This window comes from Mobula birostris, chromosome 13, assembly GCF_030028105.1.
Source record: "Mobula birostris isolate sMobBir1 chromosome 13, sMobBir1.hap1, whole genome shotgun sequence".
In the NCBI taxonomy this organism is placed as follows: domain Eukaryota; kingdom Metazoa; phylum Chordata; class Chondrichthyes; order Myliobatiformes; family Myliobatidae; genus Mobula; species Mobula birostris.
The window spans coordinates 106,371,844-106,393,092 of NC_092382.1; the positions used below are offsets into that span (position 1 = coordinate 106,371,844).

The 21,249-nt window shown below is 55.2% G+C and overlaps 1 protein-coding gene across 6 annotated transcripts in view; it reads left to right on the plus strand.

Annotated features, from left to right (window-relative positions):
* LOC140207282 (C-type lectin domain family 4 member C-like) overlaps nucleotides 1–16,377 on the plus strand; it is a 131,312-nt gene extending 114,935 nt beyond the window's left edge. For 5 of the 6 annotated variants that reach the window (XM_072275757.1, XM_072275759.1, XM_072275758.1 and 2 more), the window contains 3 exons: nucleotides 14,574–14,716; nucleotides 15,276–15,337; nucleotides 15,643–16,377. In XM_072275757.1, coding sequence (XP_072131858.1) covers nucleotides 14,574–14,716; nucleotides 15,276–15,337; nucleotides 15,643–15,841 — 404 coding nt within the window. In that variant the 3' untranslated portion in view covers nucleotides 15,842–16,377. The remainder of the gene's footprint in view (nucleotides 1–14,573; nucleotides 14,717–15,275; nucleotides 15,338–15,642) is intronic. The other variant, XM_072275760.1, reaches the window with a different exon arrangement.
* Nucleotides 16,378–21,249: the final 4,872 nt, after the last annotated feature.

Below are 21,249 nucleotides of genomic sequence, written 5' to 3' on the forward strand. Positions count from 1 at the left end.
ACTCTGTGTCTGACCCCGGGAGTGTGTGATGGGATGCTGTGGAGGGAGATTCAGTCTGTGTCTGACCCCGGGAGTGTTTGATGGGACGGTGGGCAGCGAGATTCACTCTGTGTCTGACCAAGGCAGTTTGTGACGAAGCTTTGTAGAGGGAGCGAAACTCTGTGTCTGACCCCGGGAGTGTGTGATCGGAACGTGTGGAGGGAGCTTCACTCTGTGCCTGATCCCGGGAGTGTGTGATCGGAACGTGTGGAGGGAGATTCAGTCTGTGTCTGACCCCGGGAGTGTGTGATGGGACAGTGTGGAGGGAGATTCACCCTGTGTCTGACACCGGGTGTGAGTGATGGGACAGTGTGGAGGGAGATTCACTCTTTGTCTGACTCCCGGAGTGTGTGATGGGACGGTGTGGAGGGAGATTCACTGTGTGTCTGACCCCGGGAGTGTGTGATGGGACGGTGTGGAGTGAGATTCACTCTGTGTCTGACCCCTGGAGTGTGTGATGGGACGGTGTGGAGGGAGATTCACTCTGTGTCTGACCCCGGGAGTGTGTGATCGGACGGTGTGGAGGGAGATTCACCCTGTGTCTGACCCCGGCAGTGTGTGATGGGACGGTGTAGAGTGGGCTTTGCTCTGTGTCTCAATCCGGGAGTGAGTGATGGGACGTTGCAGAGGGGGCTTCACTCTGTGTCTGACCCCAGGAGTCTGTGATGGGACGGTGGAGAGGGAGATTCATTCCGTGTCTGACCACGGGAGTGTGTGATCGGAACGTGCGGAGGGACCTTCAGTCTGTGTCTGACCCCGGGAGTGTTGGATGGGACGGTGTGGAGGGAGATTCACTCTGTGTCTGACCCCTGGAGTGTGTGATGGGACGGTGTGGAGGGAGATTCACTCTGTGTCTGGCCCCGGGAGTGTGTGATGGGGCAGTGTGGAGGGAGATTCACTCTGCGTCTGACTAAGGCAGTTCGTGACGAAGCTTTGTAGAGGGAGCGAAACTCTGTGTCTGACCACGGGAGTGTGTGATCGGAACGTGTGGAGGGAGCTTCACTCTGTGTCTGACCCCGGGAGTGTGTGAAGGGACAGTGTGGAGGGAGATTCACTCTGTGCTTGACCCCGGGAGTGTGTGATGGGATGATGTGGAGGGCGATTTACTCTGTGTCTGATTCCGGGAGTCTGTTATGGGACGGTGTGGAGGGAGCTTCACTCTGTGTCTGACCAAGGCAGTTCGTGACGAAGCTTTGTAGAGGGAGCGAAACTCTGTGTCTGACCACGGGAGTGTGTGATCGGAACGTGTGGAGGGAGCTTCACTCTGTGTCTGACCCCGGGAGTGTGTGAAGGGACAGTGTGGAGGGAGATTCACTCTGTGTCTGACCCGGGGAGTGTGTGATGGGAAAGTGCGGAGGCAGATTCACTCTGTGTCTGACCCCGGGAGTGTGTGATCGGAACGTGTGGAGGGAGCTTCACTCTGTGTATGACCCCGGGAGTGTGTGATGGGACGGTGTAGAGGGAGATTCAGTCTGTGTCTGATCCGGGGAGTGTGTGATTGGACAGTGTAGAGAGACCTTCACTCTGTGTCTGCTCCCGGGAGTGTGTGATGGGACGGTGTGGAGGGAGATTCAGTCTGTGTCTGACCCCGGGAGTGTGTGAAGGGACAGTGTGGAGGGAGATTCACTCTGTGCCTGACCACTGGAGCGTGTGATCGGAACGTGTGGAGGGAGATTCACTCTGTGTCTGACCCCGGAAGTGTGTGATGGGATGCTGTGGAGGGAGATTCACTCTGTGTCTGACCCCGGGAGTGTGTGATCGGAACGTGTGGAGGGAGATTCACTCTGTGTCTGACCCCGGGAGTGTGTGATGGGATGCTGTGGAGGGAGATTCAGTCTGTGTCTGACCCCGGGAGTGTTTGATGGGACGGTGGGCAGCGAGATTCACTCTGTGTCTGACCAAGGCAGTTTGTGACGAAGCTTTGTAGAGGGAGCGAAACTCTGTGTCTGACCCCGGGAGTGTGTGATCGGAACGTGTGGAGGGAGCTTCACTCTGTGCCTGATCCCGGGAGTGTGTGATGGGATGCTGTGGAGGGAGATTCACTCTGTGTCTGACCCCGGGAGTGTGTGATCGGAACGTGTGGAGGGAGATTCACTCTGTGTCTGACCCCGGGAGTGTGTGATGGGATGCTGTGGAGGGAGATTTAGTCTGTGTCTGACCCCGGGAGTGTTTGATGGGACGGTGGGCAGCGAGATTCACTCTGTGTCTGACCAAGGCAGTTTGTGACGAAGCTTTGTAGAGGGAGCGAAACTCTGTGTCTGACCCCGGGAGTGTGTGATCGGAACGTGTGGAGGGAGCTTCACTCTGTGCCTGATCCCGGGAGTGTGTGATCGGAACGTGTGGAGGGAGATTCAGTCTGTGTCTGACCCCGGGAGTGTGTGATGGGACAGTGTGGAGGGAGATTCACCCTGTGTCTGACACCGGGTGTGAGTGATGGGACAGTGTGGAGGGAGATTCACTCTTTGTCTGACTCCGGGAGTGTGTGATGGGACGGTGTGGAGGGAGATTCACTGTGTGTCTGACCCCGGGAGTGTGTGATGGGACGGTGTGGAGTGAGATTCACTCTGTGTCTGACCCCTGGAGTGTGTGATGGGACGGTGTGGAGGGAGATTCACTCTGTGTCTGACCCCGGGAGTGTGTGATCGGACGGTGTGGAGGGAGATTCACCCTGTGTCTGACCCCGGCAGTGTGTGATGGGACGGTGTAGAGTGGGCTTTGCTCTGTGTCTCAATCCGGGAGTGAGTGATGGGACGTTGCAGAGGGGGCTTCACTCTGTGTCTGACCCCAGGAGTCTGTGATGGGACGGTGGAGAGGGAGATTCATTCCGTGTCTGACCACGGGAGTGTGTGATCGGAACGTGCGGAGGGACCTTCAGTCTGTGTCTGACCCCGGGAGTGTTGGATGGGACGGTGTGGAGGGAGATTCACTCTGTGTCTGACCCCTGGAGTGTGTGATGGGACGGTGTGGAGGGAGATTCACTCTGTGTCTGGCCCCGGGAGTGTGTGATGGGGCAGTGTGGAGGGAGATTCACTCTGCGTCTGACCAAGGCAGTTCGTGACGAAGCTTTGTAGAGGGAGCGAAACTCTGTGTCTGACCACGGGAGTGTGTGATCGGAAAGTGTGGAGGGAGCTTCACTCTGTGTCTGACCCCGGGAGTGTGTGAAGGGACAGTGTGGAGGGAGATTCACTCTGTGCTTGACCCCGGGAGTGTGTGATGGGATGATGTGGAGGGCGATTTACTCTGTGTCTGATTCCGGGAGTCTGTTATGGGACGGTGTGGAGGGAGCTTCACTCTGTGTCTGACCAAGGCAGTTCGTGACGAAGCTTTGTAGAGGGAGCGAAACTCTGTGTCTGACCACGGGAGTGTGTGATCGGAACGTGTGGAGGGAGCTTCACTCTGTGTCTGACCCCGGGAGTGTGTGAAGGGACAGTGTGGAGGGAGATTCACTCTGTGTCTGACCCGGGGAGTGTGTGATGGGAAAGTGCGGAGGCAGATTCACTCTGTGTCTGACCCCGGGAGTGTGTGATCGGAACGTGTGGAGGGAGCTTCACTCTGTGTATGACCCCGGGAGTGTGTGATGGGACGGTGTAGAGGGAGATTCAGTCTGTGTCTGATCCGGGGAGTGTGTGATTGGACAGTGTAGAGAGACCTTCACTCTGTGTCTGCTCCCGGGAGTGTGTGATGGGACGGTGTGGAGGGAGATTCAGTCTGTGTCTGACCCCGGGAGTGTGTGAAGGGACAGTGTGGAGGGAGATTCACTCTGTGCCTGACCCCGGGAGTGTGTGATGGGATGATGTGGAGGGCGATTCACTCTGTGTCTGATTCCGGGAGTGTGTTATGGGACGGTGTAGAGGGAGCTTCACTCTGTGTCTGATCACGGGAGTGTGTGATGGGACCGTGTGGAGGGAGATTCACTTTGTGTCTGACCCGGGAGTGTGTGATGGGACGGTGTGGAGGGAGCTTCACTCTGTGTCTGAACCCGGAAGTGTGTGATGGGACGGTGTAGAGGGAGATTCACTCTGTGTCTGACCAAGGCAGTTCGTGACGAAGCTTTGTAGAGGGAGCGAAACTCTGTGTCTGACTCCGGGAGTGTGTGATCGGAACGTGTGGAGGGACATTCACTCTGTGCCTGACCCAGGGAGTGTGTGATGGGACGGTGTAGAGGGAAATTCATTCCGTGTCTGGCCACGGGAGTGTGTGATCGGAACGTGCGGAGGGACCTTCAGTCTGTGTCTGACCCCGGGAGTGTTGGATGGGACGGTGTGGAGGGAGATTCACTCTGTGTCTGACCCCTGGAGTGTGTGATGGGACGGTGTGGAGGGAGATTCACTCTGTGTCTGGCCCCGGGAGTGTGTGATGGGGCAGTGTGGAGGGAGATTCACTCTGCGTCTGACCAAGGCAGTTCGTGACGAAGCTTTGTAGAGGGAGCGAAACTCTGTGTCTGACCACGGGAGTGTGTGATCGGAACGTGTGGAGGGAGCTTCACTCTGTGTCTGACCCCGGGAGTGTGTGAAGGGACAGTGTGGAGGGAGATTCACTCTGTGCTTGACCCCGGGAGTGTGTGATGGGATGATGTGGAGGGCGATTTACTCTGTGTCTGATTCCGGGAGTCTGTTATGGGACGGTGTGGAGGGAGCTTCACTCTGTGTCTGACCAAGGCAGTTCGTGACGAAGCTTTGTAGAGGGAGCGAAACTCTGTGTCTGACCACGGGAGTGTGTGATCGGAACGTGTGGAGGGAGCTTCACTCTGTGTCTGACCCCGGGAGTGTGTGAAGGGACAGTGTGGAGGGAGATTCACTCTGTGCCTGACCCCGGGAGTGTGTGATGGGATGATGTGGAGGGCGATTCACTCTGTGTCTGATTCCGGGAGTGTGTGATGGGACGGTGTAGAGGGAGATTCACTCTGTGTCTGACCCGGGAGTGTGTGATGGGACGGTGTAGAGGGAAATTCACTCTGTGTCTGACCCGGGGAGTGTGTGATGGGAAAGTGCGGAGGCAGATTCACTCTGTTTCTGACCCCGGGAGTGCGTGATCGGAACGTGTGGAGGGAGCTTCACTCTGTGTATGACCCCGGGAGTGTGTGATGGGACGGTGTAGAGGGAGTTTCAGTCTGTGTCTGATCCGGGGAGTGTGTGATTGGACAGTGTAGAGAGACCTTCACTCTGTGTCTGCTCCCGGGAGTGTGTGATGGGACTGTCTGGAGGGAGATTCAGTCTGTGTCTGACCCCGGGAGTGTGTGAAGGGACAGTGTGGAGGGAGATTCACTCTGTGCCTGACCCCGGGAGTGTGTGATGGGATGATGTGGAGGGCGATTCACTCTGTGTCTGATTCCGGGAGTGTGTTATGGGACGGTGTAGAGGGAGCTTCACTCTGTGTCTGATCACGGGAGTGTGTGATGGGACCGTGTGGAGGGAGATTCACTTTGTGTCTGACCCGGGAGTGTGTGATGGGACGGTGTGGAGGGAGCTTCACTCTGTGTCTGAACCCGGAAGTGTGTGATGGGATGGTGTAGAGGGAGATTCACTCTGTGTCTGACCAAGGCAGTTCGTGACGAAGCTTTGTAGAGGGAGCGAAACTCTGTGTCTGACTCCGGGAGTGTGTGATCGGAACGTGTGGAGGGACATTCACTCTGTGCCTGACCCAGGGAGTGTGTGATGGGACGGTGTAGAGGGAAATTCATTCCGTGTCTGGCCACGGGAGTGTGTGATCGGAACGTGCGGAGGGACCTTCAGTCTGTGTCTGACCCCGGGAGTGTTGGATGGGACGGTGTGGAGGGAGATTCACTCTGTGTCTGACCCCTGGAGTGTGTGATGGGACGGTGTGGAGGGAGATTCACTCTGTGTCTGGCCCCGGGAGTGTGTGATGGGGCAGTGTGGAGGGAGATTCACTCTGCGTCTGACCAAGGCAGTTCGTGACGAAGCTTTGTAGAGGGAGCGAAACTCTGTGTCTGACCACGGGAGTGTGTGATCGGAACGTGTGGAGGGAGCTTCACTCTGTGTCTGACCCCGGGAGTGTGTGAAGGGACAGTGTGGAGGGAGATTCACTCTGTGCTTGACCCCGGGAGTGTGTGATGGGATGATGTGGAGGGCGATTTACTCTGTGTCTGATTCCGGGAGTCTGTTATGGGACGGTGTGGAGGGAGCTTCACTCTGTGTCTGACCAAGGCAGTTCGTGACGAAGCTTTGTAGAGGGAGCGAAACTCTGTGTCTGACCACGGGAGTGTGTGATCGGAACGTGTGGAGGGAGCTTCACTCTGTGTCTGACCCCGGGAGTGTGTGAAGGGACAGTGTGGAGGGAGATTCACTCTGTGCCTGACCCCGGGAGTGTGTGATGGGATGATGTGGAGGGCGATTCACTCTGTGTCTGATTCCGGGAGTGTGTGATGGGACGGTGTAGAGGGAGATTCACTCTGTGTCTGACCCGGGAGTGTGTGATGGGACGGTGTAGAGGGAAATTCACTCTGTGTCTGACCCGGGGAGTGTGTGATGGGAAAGTGCGGAGGCAGATTCACTCTGTTTCTGACCCCGGGAGTGTGTGATCGGAACGTGTGGAGGGAGCTTCACTCTGTGTATGACCCCGGGAGTGTGTGATGGGACGGTGTAGAGGGAGATTCAGTCTGTGTCTGATCCGGGGAGTGTGTGATTGGACAGTGTAGAGAGACCTTCACTCTGTGTCTGCTCCCGGGAGTGTGTGATGGGACTGTGTGGAGGGAGATTCAGTCTGTGTCTGACCCCGGGAGTGTGTGAAGGGACAGTGTGGAGGGAGATTCACTCTGTGCCTGACCCCGGGAGTGTGTGATGGGATGATGTGGAGGGCGATTCACTCTGTGTCTGATTCCGGGAGTGTGTTATGGGACGGTGTAGAGGGAGCTTCACTCTGTGTCTGATCACGGGAGTGTGTGATGGGACCGTGTGGAGGGAGATTCACTTTGTGTCTGACCCGGGAGTGTGTGATGGGACGGTGTGGAGGGAGCTTCACTCTGTGTCTAAACCCGGAAGTGTGTGATGGGACGGTGTAGAGGGAGATTCACTCTGTGTCTGACCAAGGCAGTTCGTGACGAAGCTTTGTAGATGGAGCGAAACTCTGTGTCTGACCCAGGGAGTGTGTGATGGGACGGTGTAGAGGGAAATTCACTCTGTGTCTGACCCGGGGAGTGTGTGATGGGACAGTGCGGAGGCAGATTCACTCTGTGTCTGACCCCGGGAGTGTGTGATCGGAACGTGTGGAGGGAGCTTCACTCTGTGTATGACCCCGGGAGTGTGTGATGGGACGGTGTAGAGGGATATTCAGTCTGTGTCTGATCCGGGGAGTGTGTGATTGGACAGTGTAGAGAGACCTTCACTCTGTGTCTGCTCCCGGGAGTGTGTGATGGGACGGTGTGGAGGGAGATTCAGTCTGTGTCTGACCCCGGGAGTGTGTGATCGGAACGTGTGTAGGGAGATTCACTCTGTGTCTGACCCCGGGAGTGTGTGATGGGATGCTGTGGAGGGAGATTCAGTCTGTGTCTGACCCCGGGAGTGTGTGATCGGAACGTGTGGAGGGAGATTCACTCTGTGTCTGATCCCGGGAGTGTGTGATGGGATGCTGTGGAGGGAGATTCAGTCTGTGTCTGACCCCGGGAGTGTTTGATGGGACGGTGGGCAGCGAGATTCACTCTGTGTCTGATCAAGGCAGTTTGTGACGAAGCTTTGTAGAGGGAGCGAAACTCCGTGTCTGACCCCGGGAGTGTGTGATCGGAACGTGTGGAGGGAGCTTCACTCTGTGCCTGATCCCGGGAGTGTGTGATCGGAACGTGTGGAGGGAGATTCACTCTGTGTCTGACCTCGGGAGTGTGTGATGGGACAGTGTGGAGGGAGATTCACCCTGTGTCTGACACCGGGTGTGTGTGATGGGACAGTGTGGAGGGAGATTCACTCTTTGTCTGCTCCGGGAGTGTGTGATGGGACGGTGTGGAGGGAGATTCACTGTGTGTCTGACCCCGGGAGTGTGTGATGGGACGGTGTGGAGTGAGATTCACTCTGTGTCTGACCCCTGGAGTGTGTGATGGGACGGTGTGGAGGGAGATTCACTCTGTGTCTGACCCCAGGAGTGTGTGATCGGACGGTGTGGAGGGAGGTTCACCCTGTGTCTGACCCCGGCAGTGTGTGATGGGACGGTGTAGAGTGGGCTTCACTCTGTGTCTCAATCCGGGAGTGAGTGATGGGACGTTGCAGAGGGGGCTTCACTCTGTGTCTCAATCCGGGAGTGAGTGATGGGACGTTGCAGAGGGGGCTTCACTCTGTGTCTGACCCCAGGAGTCTGTGATGGGACGGTGGAGAGGGAGATTCACTCTGAGTCTGACCACGGGAGTGTGTGATCGGAACGTGTGGAGGGACCTTCACTCTGTGTCTGACCCCGGAAGTGTGTGATGGGACGGTGTGGAGGGAGATTCACTCTGTGTCTGACCAAGGCAGTTCGTGACCAAGCTTTGTAGAGGGAGCGAAACTCTGTGTCTGACCCCGGGAGTGTGTGATCGGAACGTGTGGAGGGACATTCACTCTGTGCCTGACCCAGGGAGTGTGTGATGGGACGGCGTAGAGGGAAATTCACTCTGTGTCTGACCCGGGGAGTGTGTGATGGTACAGTGTGGAGGCAGATTCACTCTGTGTCTGACCCCGGGAGTGTTTGATCGGAACGTGTGGAGGGAGCTTCACTCTGTGTATGACCCCGGGAGTGTGTGATGGGACGGTATAGAGGGAGATTCAGTCTGTGTCTGATCCGGGGAGTGTGTGATTGGACAGTGTAGAGAGACCTTCACTCTCTGTCTGACCCCGGGAGTGTGTGATGCTACGGTGTGGCCGGAGATTCAGTCTGTGTGTGACCACTGGAGCGTGTGATCGGAACGTGTGGAGGGAGATTCACTCTGTGTCTGACCCCGGGAGTGTGTGATGGGATGCTGTGGAGGGAGATTCAGTCTGTGTCTGACCCCGGGAGTGTGTGATCGGAACGTGTGGAGGGAGATTCACTCTGTGTCTGACCCCGGGAGTGTGTGATGGGATGCTGTGGAGGGAGATTCAGTCTGTGTCTGACCCCGGGAGTGTTTGATGGGACGGTGGGCAGCGAGATTCACTCTGTGTCTGACCAAGGCAGTTTGTGACGAAGCTTTGTAGAGGGAGCGAAACTCTGTGTCTGACCCCATGAGTGTGTGATCGGAACGTGTGGAGGGAGCTTCACTCTGTGCCTGATCCCGGGAGTGTGTGATCGGAACGTGTGGAGGGAGATTCACTCTGTGTCTGACCCCGGGAGTGTGTGATGGGACGGTGTGGAGGGAGATTCACCCTGTGTCTGACACCGGGTGTGTGTGATGGGACAGTGTGGAGGGAGATTCACTCTTTGTCTGACTCCGGGAGTGTGTGATGGGACGGTGTGGAGGGAGATTCACTGTGTGTCTGACCCCGGGAGTGTGTGATGGGACGGTGTGGACTGAGATTCGCTCTGTGTCTGACCCCTGGAGTGTGTGATGGGACGGTGTGGAGGGAGATTCACTCTGTGTCTGACCCCGGGAGTGTGTGATGGGACGGTGTAGAGGGAGATTCACTCTGTGTCTGACCAAGGCAGTTCGTGACGAAGCTTTGTAGAGGGAGCGAAACTCTGTGTCTGACCCCGGGAGTGTGTGATCGGAACGTGTGGAGGGACATTCACTCTGTGCCTGACCCAGGGAGTGTGTGATGGGACGGTGTAGAGGGAAATTCACTCTGTGTCTGACCCGGGGATTGTGTGATGGGACAGTGCGGAGACAGATTCACTCTGTGTCTGACCCCGGGAGTGTGTGATCGGAACGTGTGGAGGGAGCTTCACGCTGTGTATGACCCCGGGAGTGTGTGATGGGACGGTGTAGAGGGAGATTCAGTCTGTGTTTGACCCCGGGAGTGTGTGATCGGAACGTGTGGAGGGAGATTCACTCTGTGTCTGACCCCGGGAGTGTGTGATGGGATGCTGTGGTGGGAGATTCAGTCTGTGTCTGACCCCGGGAGTGTGTGATCGGAACGTGTGGAGGGAGATTCACTCTGTGTCTGATCCCGGGAGTGTGTGATGGGATGCTGTGGAGGGAGATTCAGTCTGTGTCTGACCCCGGGAGTGTTTGATGGGACGGTGGGCAGCGAGATTCACTCTGTGTCTGATCAAGGCAGTTTGTGACGAAGCTTTGTAGAGGGAGCGAAACTCCGTGTCTGACCCCGGGAGTGTGTGATCGGAACGTGTGGAGGGAGCTTCACTCTGTGCCTGATCCCGGGAGTGTGTGATCGGAACGTGTGGAGGGAGATTCACTCTGTGTCTGACCTCGGGAGTGTGTGATGGGACAGTGTGGAGGGAGATTCACCCTGTGTCTGACACCGGGTGTGTGTGATGGGACAGTGTGGAGGGAGATTCACTCTTTGTCTGCTCCGGGAGTGTGTGATGGGACGGTGTGGAGGGAGATTCACTGTGTGTCTGACCCCGGGAGTGTGTGATGGGACGGTGTGGAGTGAGATTCACTCTGTGTCTGACCCCTGGAGTGTGTGATGGGACGGTGTGGAGGGAGATTCACTCTGTGTCTGACCCCAGGAGTGTGTGATCGGACGGTGTGGAGGGAGGTTCACCCTGTGTCTGACCCCGGCAGTGTGTGATGGGACGGTGTAGAGTGGGCTTCACTCTGTGTCTCAATCCGGGAGTGAGTGATGGGACGTTGCAGAGGGGGCTTCACTCTGTGTCTCAATCCGGGAGTGAGTGATGGGACGTTGCAGAGGGGGCTTCACTCTGTGTCTGACCCCAGGAGTCTGTGATGGGACGGTGGAGAGGGAGATTCACTCTGAGTCTGACCACGGGAGTGTGTGATCGGAACGTGTGGAGGGACCTTCACTCTGTGTCTGACCCCGGAAGTGTGTGATGGGACGGTGTGGAGGGAGATTCACTCTGTGTCTGACCAAGGCAGTTCGTGACCAAGCTTTGTAGAGGGAGCGAAACTCTGTGTCTGACCCCGGGAGTGTGTGATCGGAACGTGTGGAGGGACATTCACTCTGTGCCTGACCCAGGGAGTGTGTGATGGGACGGCGTAGAGGGAAATTCACTCTGTGTCTGACCCGGGGAGTGTGTGATGGTACAGTGTGGAGGCAGATTCACTCTGTGTCTGACCCCGGGAGTGTTTGATCGGAACGTGTGGAGGGAGCTTCACTCTGTGTATGACCCCGGGAGTGTGTGATGGGACGGTATAGAGGGAGATTCAGTCTGTGTCTGATCCGGGGAGTGTGTGATTGGACAGTGTAGAGAGACCTTCACTCTGTGTCTGACCCCGGGAGTGTGTGATGCTACGGTGTGGCCGGAGATTCAGTCTGTGTGTGACCACTGGAGCGTGTGATCGGAACGTGTGGAGGGAGATTCACTCTGTGTCTGACCCCGGGAGTGTGTGATGGGATGCTGTGGAGGGAGATTCAGTCTGTGTCTGACCCCGGGAGTGTGTGATCGGAACGTGTGGAGGGAGATTCACTCTGTGTCTGACCCCGGGAGTGTGTGATGGGATGCTGTGGAGGGAGATTCAGTCTGTGTCTGACCCCGGGAGTGTTTGATGGGACGGTGGGCAGCGAGATTCACTCTGTGTCTGACCAAGGCAGTTTGTGACGAAGCTTTGTAGAGGGAGCGAAACTCTGTGTCTGACCCCATGAGTGTGTGATCGGAACGTGTGGAGGGAGCTTCACTCTGTGCCTGATCCCGGGAGTGTGTGATCGGAACGTGTGGAGGGAGATTCACTCTGTGTCTGACCCCGGGAGTGTGTGATGGGACGGTGTGGAGGGAGATTCACCCTGTGTCTGACACCGGGTGTGTGTGATGGGACAGTGTGGAGGGAGATTCACTCTTTGTCTGACTCCGGGAGTGTGTGATGGGACGGTGTGGAGGGAGATTCACTGTGTGTCTGATCCCGGGAGTGTGTGATGGGACGGTGTGGACTGAGATTCGCTCTGTGTCTGACCCCTGGAGTGTGTGATGGGACGGTGTGGAGGGAGATTCACTCTGTGTCTGACCCCGGGAGTGTGTGATCGGAACGTGTGGAGGGAGATTCACTCTGTGTCTGACCCCGGGAGTGTGTGATGGGACAGTGTGGAGGGAGATTCACCCTGTGTCTGACACCGGGTGTGTGTGATGGGACAGTGTGGAGGGAGATTCACTCTTTGTCTGACTCCGGGAGTGTGTGATGGGACGGTGTGGAGGGAGATTCACTGTGTGTCTGACCCCGGGAGTGTGTGATGGGACGGTGTGGAGTGAGATTCACTCTGTGTCTGACCCCTGGAGTGAGTGATGGGACGTTGCAGAGGGGGCTTCACTCTGTGTCTCAATCCGGGAGTGAGTGATGGGACGTTGCAGAGGGGGCTTCACTCTGTGTCTGACCCCGGGAGTGTGTGATGGGACGGTGTAGAGGGAGATTCACTCTGTGTCTGACCAAGGCAGTTCGTGACGAAGCTTTGTAGAGGGAGCGAAACTCTGTGTCTGACCCCGGGAGTGTGTGATCGGAACGTGTGGAGGGACATTCACTCTGTGCCTGACCCAGGGAGTGTGTGATGGGACGGTGTAGAGGGAAATTCACTCTGTGTCTGACCCGGGGATTGTGTGATGGGACAGTGCGGAGACAGATTCACTCTGTGTCTGACCCCGGGAGTGTGTGATCGGAACGTGTGGAGGGAGCTTCACGCTGTGTATGACCCCGGGAGTGTGTGATGGGACGGTGTAGAGGGAGATTCAGTCTGTGTTTGACCCCGGGAGTGTGTGATCGGAACGTGTGGAGGGAGATTCACTCTGTGTCTGACCCCGGGAGTGTGTGATGGGATGCTGTGGAGGGAGATTCAGTCTGTGTCTGACCCCGGGAGTGTGTGATCGGAACGTGTGGAGGGAGATTCACTCTGTGTCTGATCCCGGGAGTGTGTGATGGGATGCTGTGGAGGGAGATTCAGTCTGTGTCTGACCCCGGGAGTGTTTGATGGGACGGTGGGCAGCGAGATTCACTCTGTGTCTGATCAAGGCAGTTTGTGACGAAGCTTTGTAGAGGGAGCGAAACTCCGTGTCTGACCCCGGGAGTGTGTGATCGGAACGTGTGGAGGGAGCTTCACTCTGTGCCTGATCCCGGGAGTGTGTGATCGGAACGTGTGGAGGGAGATTCACTCTGTGTCTGACCTCGGGAGTGTGTGATGGGACAGTGTGGAGGGAGATTCACCCTGTGTCTGACACCGGGTGTGTGTGATGGGACAGTGTGGAGGGAGATTCACTCTTTGTCTGCTCCGGGAGTGTGTGATGGGACGGTGTGGAGGGAGATTCACTGTGTGTCTGACCCCGGGAGTGTGTGATGGGACGGTGTGGAGTGAGATTCACTCTGTGTCTGACCCCTGGAGTGTGTGATGGGACGGTGTGGAGGGAGATTCACTCTGTGTCTGACCCCAGGAGTGTGTGATCGGACGGTGTGGAGGGAGGTTCACCCTGTGTCTGACCCCGGCAGTGTGTGATGGGACGGTGTAGAGTGGGCTTCACTCTGTGTCTCAATCCGGGAGTGAGTGATGGGACGTTGCAGAGGGGGCTTCACTCTGTGTCTCAATCCGGGAGTGAGTGATGGGACGTTGCAGAGGGGGCTTCACTCTGTGTCTGACCCCAGGAGTCTGTGATGGGACGGTGGAGAGGGAGATTCACTCTGAGTCTGACCACGGGAGTGTGTGATCGGAACGTGTGGAGGGACCTTCACTCTGTGTCTGACCCCGGAAGTGTGTGATGGGACGGTGTAGAGGGAGATTCACTCTGTGTCTGACCAAGGCAGTTCGTGACGAAGCTTTGTAGAGGGAGCGAAACTCTGTGTCTGACCCCGGGAGTGTGTGATCGGAACGTGTGGAGGGACATTCACTCTGTGCCTGACCCAGGGAGTGTGTGATGGGACGGTGTAGAGGGAAATTCACTCTGTGTCTGACCCGGGGAGTGTGTGATGGGACGGTGTGGAGGGAGATTCACTCTGTGTCTGACCCCGGTAGTGTGTGATGGGACGGTGCGGAGGGAGATTCAGTCTGTGTCTGACCGGGGGAGTGTGTGATGGGACGGCGTGGAGGGAGCTTCATTCTGTGTCTGACCACAGACGTGTGTGATGGGACGGTGCGGAGGGAGCTTCACTCTGTGTCTGACTCCGGGAGTGTGTGATGCGGCTTTGCGGCGGGAGACTCAATCTGTGCCTGACCCCAGACGTGTGTGATGGGATGGTGTAGAGGGAGGTTCACTCTGTGTCTGACCCCGAGAGTGTGTGATGGGACGGTGTGGAGGGAGACTCACTCTTTTTCTGACCCCGGGAGTGTGTGATGAGACGGTGCGGAGGGAGATTCACTTTGTGTCTCACCACGGAAGTGTGTGATGGGACGATGCGCAGGGAGATTCAATCTGTGTTTGACCTGTGGAGTGTGCAATGGGACGGTGTGGAGGGAGATTGACTTTTTCTGAACCCAGTCGGCGCAACGGGATTAATGGAGGAAGATTCACTGTTTCCTGTTCCTGAGTTTCAGAGCAAACGTGTCCCCCGGACTGGACTGAAACGGAAGGCCGGTGTTATTTTATATCCACGTCCGTAAAATCTTATGATGGAGCGAGGGAACATTGTTCAAAATTTGATGCAAGGCTCATGGAAATAAATTCAAACATGGAAAAGGTATGTTTTACCGTGGGAAGAGAGATCAACAGTCAAGAACTCCCGGGGTGTGACGCACAGTGGAGTTTCCTTCACACCATCTCACCACACACTGCTGGTATGAGACACAGGGTGAAGCTCCTTCCACAGCGTCCCGTCACAAACTTCCGGGGTCAGAGACCGAGAATCTCTCTCAACACTGTTGCATCAAAGACTACTGGGATCAGAGACAAAGTGAAGCTCCCTACACACCGTCCCGTCCACACTCCCGTGGTCAGTCACCGTGAAGCTCACTCAAAGCCGTTCCATCACACACTCCCGGGATTAGACACAGAGTGAATCTCTTTCCTGACCGCCCCATCACACACTCACGGGGTCACACACAGAGTGAATCTCTCTCCGCTCCTTCCGATCACAAACTCCCGGGGTCAGACACACAAAGTGAATCTCTCTCCACACCGTCCCATCACACACTCCCGGGGCAGGCACTGGGTGATTTCCCCTCTGTACCGTCCCTTCACATGGACAGGCATTGCGAGAGTCTGGTTCTAAACATTAATGAAGGGATTTAATTTCACAGACTTTTGTTTCCAATGATGTCTCTCGATACACAGCTTACTGGATTGGAAAATGCGCAAACGGGTGAGCTTTGGACTGTTGCTGGTCTGTGGTGTGGGAGTGGGCCAGTGCGGTTAGTTGGTTGACTGACACAGCGTTGTCGGGAGAGGGCTGTGCAGTGAGATTAATTTGGGAACTGACTCGGGATTTTAGGAAAGAGCGGTGCAGTGGGATTCATACGGCGATGTACTCGGGGCTGTGGGGAGAGCAGGGTATCATGGAATTAGTTCAGAGACTGACATGGGGCTGTGGGGACATGAGTTGGATTAGTTTGGCGACGGTCACCGGTTGTCTGCTGACTCCGTTGAAATTGTTTTAACCTCTCATAGGAACGTCGCCTCTTACCTTCTGTACAAGGTGAAGTATGGATGGGCCACCTGCAGTAAGTGCGACTCGTACGCATGGAGTTACGATTGCCAAAAGGAATACAGATTTATCTGCGAGAAGTCTGAATATTTATACCCGGATATTCCTGAAGAGGTCCAAGGTCTCTGTCAACAGCCTGTCGGGCCGACTTCAATCAAGTGACTACACCCTTCTTCTCCCCATTCAATCTACCCGACTCTGAAACACTCATAATGTCATCCCCTCTCACCCTCTCTGCCCCTCCCTGCTACCCTATTCTCCTCCTCTACTCGCATCCACATTGTCCCCCACTACTCTCCCTCTCCCCATCTGAACTACTCTTCTCCCCTCCCTGCCCCGCTTCTCCCTCTTCCCCCATTTATTCCCCCTTTCCACCCCTCTTCTCTCTCTGCCCTTCTTATTCCCAGTTCATTCCGCTTCTCCCCGTAGGCTTCATACCTACTCTCCAAGGAACAAAGTCCGATCCTTCTTGCCTTCTCTCCAGAACTCAGACCCTTGAGTCCCGGAAACATCCTCCTAAATCTCCCTCTGCACTCTTTCCAGCTCAGTGGCATCTTTCCTACAGCGGGGCGACCAGAACTGAACACCGTACTCCCAGCGCGGCCTCGCCGACCTTTTGTACAACCACAACGTGGCTTCAGCGCGGTGCAAAGATGTAAACATCTCGAAAATTGGGAAAATTAATAAATACTGCAAAGCGGTGATTACCGAGAGAGTGTTTAAGTGTTCAGGGAGCGTTCGCAATCTGATGACGGAAGGGAAAGAACTGCTTGTAAATTGTTGAGTTTCCCGGCTCCTGTACCCCTCCCCGATGGTACCGATGAGCACAGGGCAATTCCCGGCGGGAGATGGTCCTCGCTGATGGATGCGGTCTTCCCGAGGCATTCCTTCTTCAACGTGTCCACGATGGAGGAGAGGGTTGCGTCCGTTATGGAGCTGGCTGAGTCCAGAACCTTCTATGGTCTATGGCGACCCTCTGCGTTGCAGCGTCCAAACCAGTCGGCCATGCGACAAGCCAGAATGCTCGACACCGTACAGCCGTAGAAATGTGCGAGTCTGGTATGATGTTAAAACCACTATCTTTATTGGTAACTACTTATAATGTAGTAACTTTAACAAGATAAACAAAAGTTAACGGTGTTATGTGCAGACAAGTGTGTAAACCTAACTATTGAGTTTGGGGGAAAAGGCTTAGCGTCTTTAGATGGAAAAGCAGGAATGTTCAGTAATCCACGAAATAAATTATTGGGGAGAGACATTTGTAATCCAAGGTAAAACGTAGAGAAAAGGTAAGTACAAAATATTCCACAGGGTTCACGCTGGTAAAACGAGATAACAGTCGCCGTAGGTCTTGTCCGACGTGTCTTTCCAAATGCACATAGGAATTATTACCGATAGTGATCTGTCACGGGAATATCGTTTTACAGCGGTTACCACACAGCATACCCAGGCAACCTAAAATCCACTGCTATAGATCCTACGAAATGACAATCATACATTCATTGTGCACTGTGTGCCGATGTTTAAAAGATCCTTCTGGGCACAGGAGATTTCCAAGGCTCAGCTGCGACAAGCTGAAGGTACCGGGGTCCCCACCCTTTCCCTCTCTCTATTACGACTGAGGGTCTCTCTCTCTCTCACTGTGTTTAATCTGCACAAACCACGGCAGCCAGTGACTGACGTCATAAACCCGCCTCCTTCAGGCGCTCTTAAAGCGATAAACACAGTCAATGAAACCTGCGGGTTCGGAACAACACCGACCCATAACACATTGATAGGGTCAGACACAGAGCGAAGCTCCCTCCATACTGTCCCATCACACACTCCCGGGGTCAGACACAGAGTGAATCTCCCTCCACACCGCCCCATCACACACTCCCGGGGTCAGACACAGAGTGAATCTCCCTCCGCACCGTCCCATCACACACTCCCTGGTCAGACACAAAGTGAAGCTCGTTCCACATCGTCCCATTACACAATCCTGGGGTCAGACACAGAGTGAATCTCCCTGCACACCGTCCCATCACACACTCCCGGGGTCAAGCACAGAGTAAAGATCCCTCCACACCGTCCCATCACACACTCCCGGGGTCAGACACAAAGTGAATCTCCCTCCGCACCGTCCCATCACGCGCTCCCGGGGTCAGACACAGAGTGAATCTCCCTCCTCACCGTCCCATCGCATACTCCCGTGGTCCGGACACAGAGTGAATCTCCCTCCACACTGTCCCATCACAAACTGCCGTGGTCAGACACAGAGTGAATTTCCCTCCGCACGGTCCCATCACACTCTCCCGGGATCAGACACAGAGTGAATCTCCCTCCGCACCGTCCCATCACACACTCCCGGGGTCAGACACAGAGTGAATCTCCCTCCGCACGGTCCCATCACACTCTCCCAGGGACAGACACACAGTGAATCTCCCTCCACACCGTCCCATCACACACTCCCGGGGTCAGACACAGAGTGAATCTCCCTGCGCACGGTCCCATCACACACTCCCGGGGTCAGACACAGAGTGAATTTCCCTCCGCACGGTCCCATCACACTCTCCCGGGGACAGACACACAGTGAATCTCCCTCCACACCGTCCCATCACACACTCCCGGGGTCAGACACAGAGTGAATCTCCCTCCGCACGGTCCCATCACACACTCCCGGGGTCAGACACAGAGTGAATCTCCCTCCGCACCGTCCCATCACACACTCCCGGGGTCAGACACAGAGTGAATCTCCCTCCGCACCGTCCCATCACACACTCCCGGGGTCAGACACAGAGTGAATTTCCATCCGCACGGTCCCATCACGCACTCCCTGGGTCAAACACACAGTGAATCTCCCTCCGCACGGTCCCATCACACTCTCCCGGGGACAGACACACAGTGAATCTCCCTCCACACCGTCCCATCACACACTCCCGGGGTCAGACACAGAGTGAATCTCCCTCCACACCGTCCCATCACACACTCCCGGGGTCAGACACAGAGTGAATCTCCCTCCACACCGTCACATCACACTCTCCCGTGGTCAGACACAGAGTGAATTTCCCTCCGCACGGTCCGATCACACTCTCCCTGGGTCAGACACAGAGTGAATCTCCCTCCGCAGGGTCCCATCACACACTCCCGGGGTCAGACACAGAGTGAATCTCCCTCCACACCGTCGCATCACACACTCCCGGGGTCAGACACAGAGTGAATTTCCCTCCGCACGGTCCCATCACACTCTCCCGGGGTCAGACACAGAGTAATTCTCCCTCCGCACGGTCCCATCACACACTCCCGGGGTCAGACACAGAGTGAATCTCCCTCCACACCGTCCTATCACACACTCCCGGGGTCAGACACAGAGGGAATCTCCCTCCGCACGGTCCCATCACACACTCCCAGGGTCAGACACAGAGTGAATCTCCCTCCGCACCGTCCCATCACACACTCCCGGGGTCAGACACAGAGTGAATCTCCCTCCACACGGTCCCATCACACTCTCCCGGGGACAGACACACAGTGAATCTCCCTCCACACCGTCCCATCACACACTCCCAGGGTCAGACACAGAGTGAATCTCCCTCCGCACGGTCCCATCACACACTCCCGGGGTCAGACACAGAGTGAATCTCCCTCCACACCGTCCCATCACACAATCCCGGCGTCAGACACAAAGTTAATCTCCTCCACGCCTTCCCATCACACACTACCGGGGTCAGACACAGGGTGAAACTTCCTCCACCCCGTCTCATCATACAGTCTCGCGTTCAGCACAGAATGAAGCCTCCTCCAGACCGTCCTTTTACACAATTTGGTGGTCAAACACAAAGGGTGCAGCTCCCTCCGCACTCTCCCTTCTCCCCACTCCTGTTGTAATAATCCGAGAGAGACTCCGTAAATTGTTTCCCATTTTCGCATTAATCAAGGGAATTTAATTTCACAGAGTGTTGTTAGCACGCTCATTTCATCCTTACTCCATGCATACTGGATTGGAAAATGCGAAAAAGGGTAAGATTTGGACTGATCTGTTGGGTTAGAATTAGGGAATGACACAATACTGACGGGAGAAAATTGGATTAGTTTACGGACTGAAATATGTTTGTGGGAAGAAGTGGACCATCGGGATTGTTTGTAGACCGTACGAGGTCTCGGGAGAGGGTGGCACAATGGGAATATTTTGGGGAACGATACGTGTCTGTCGAGGAAGGGTAGGGCTGTGGGAATATCTTGAGGACTGGCAGGGACTCTGGGGAGGATCAGTACCCTGGGATTATTTTGCTGACTGCCGCAGGGCTGTAGGAATGCAAGACGCAGCGGAATTAGTTTAGAGAGGGACACGAAGTTATGGGAAGATGGATGGAACGTGACACTGAACTGATTTGTGAGAAAAACGTTGGGCAGCGGGACCTCTTTGGCGCAGGTGTGACCTGTACCAAAACGACGGGTTGCACTTGAATCCTAGGGGGACCAATATCCTGGCGGGGAGATTTGCGAAGGCTACTGGGGAAACTTTAAGATAGAATGGTTAGGAGGTAGGAGTCGAGTTGAAGAGACTAGGATAGAGGAGATTAGTTCACAATTAGAGAAAACTAGTAGACAGTGTGTGAGGGAGGATAGACAGGGGAGAGCGAAGAGTAACACACAGACCGTAGGGGAGGAGGAACAAAAAGATAGCAAAGTTGTTTTGCACTATTAGGGATAAACTGAGAGTAACATGTGGAGAGTTTCTGAAATGCATCTATTTTAATGCTAGGAGTATTGTGAACAAGGTGGATAGTTTAGAGCTGGATTGATACATGGAAATATGATGTTGTGGCTATTAGCGAAACATGTTGCAGAAGGGGTGTGATTGACAACTAAATATTCCTGGATTTCGTTGCTTCAGGTGTGATAGAATCGGAGGGACAAGACGGGGAGGTGTTGCTTTGCTTGTCAGAGAAAATATTACAGCGGTTTTTTGGCAGGATAGATTAGAGATAGAACATGATTTACTCGTCGGCAGCTACAAGATAGAAATTACAGGATAGAAACATGCACTGAGCTCATCTGCCTTTCGTACAATACTTTCAGCATTGAAACGCACTCAGCTCATAACATGAGACCCAACAGGCTCAACCTTTTACTTCCTGACTCGATCTGAGATCTTAACAACATCTGTCCCAATAACCACTCCACTGTCAGTTTTGGCATTCTGCTTTACATCCCTCTGCATCTCTCGTTTAAACCGTTTCACTCCCCCTCTTATATGAAAACTTCCCGCTGGGTTACTGGTTCCCGTCCAGTTCAGGTGTAAACTGAGAGAGTTGCTCGGGGCAGAGAAAATGAAGGAACTGCGCAATGTGGGGTGGTGTCACGTGGTCTCCGGGCAGGAGTATGTGCTGCCCCCCAGTGTTCGCTCGGCAGATGACAAGCTCTGTTCTGGTCTTCTGCGGATTTCAGTGGCAGTCAGTGGACGAACAGCCCAAGCTGCGTTGTCGCCTATATTTAAAATCGACCAAACAGAACCTCTTTTCTGTCCTATAGAATGAATCCGCTGTCATCACAGCTGACCTCATCTCGTCCGTCCCTTCCTCTTCTGAGTC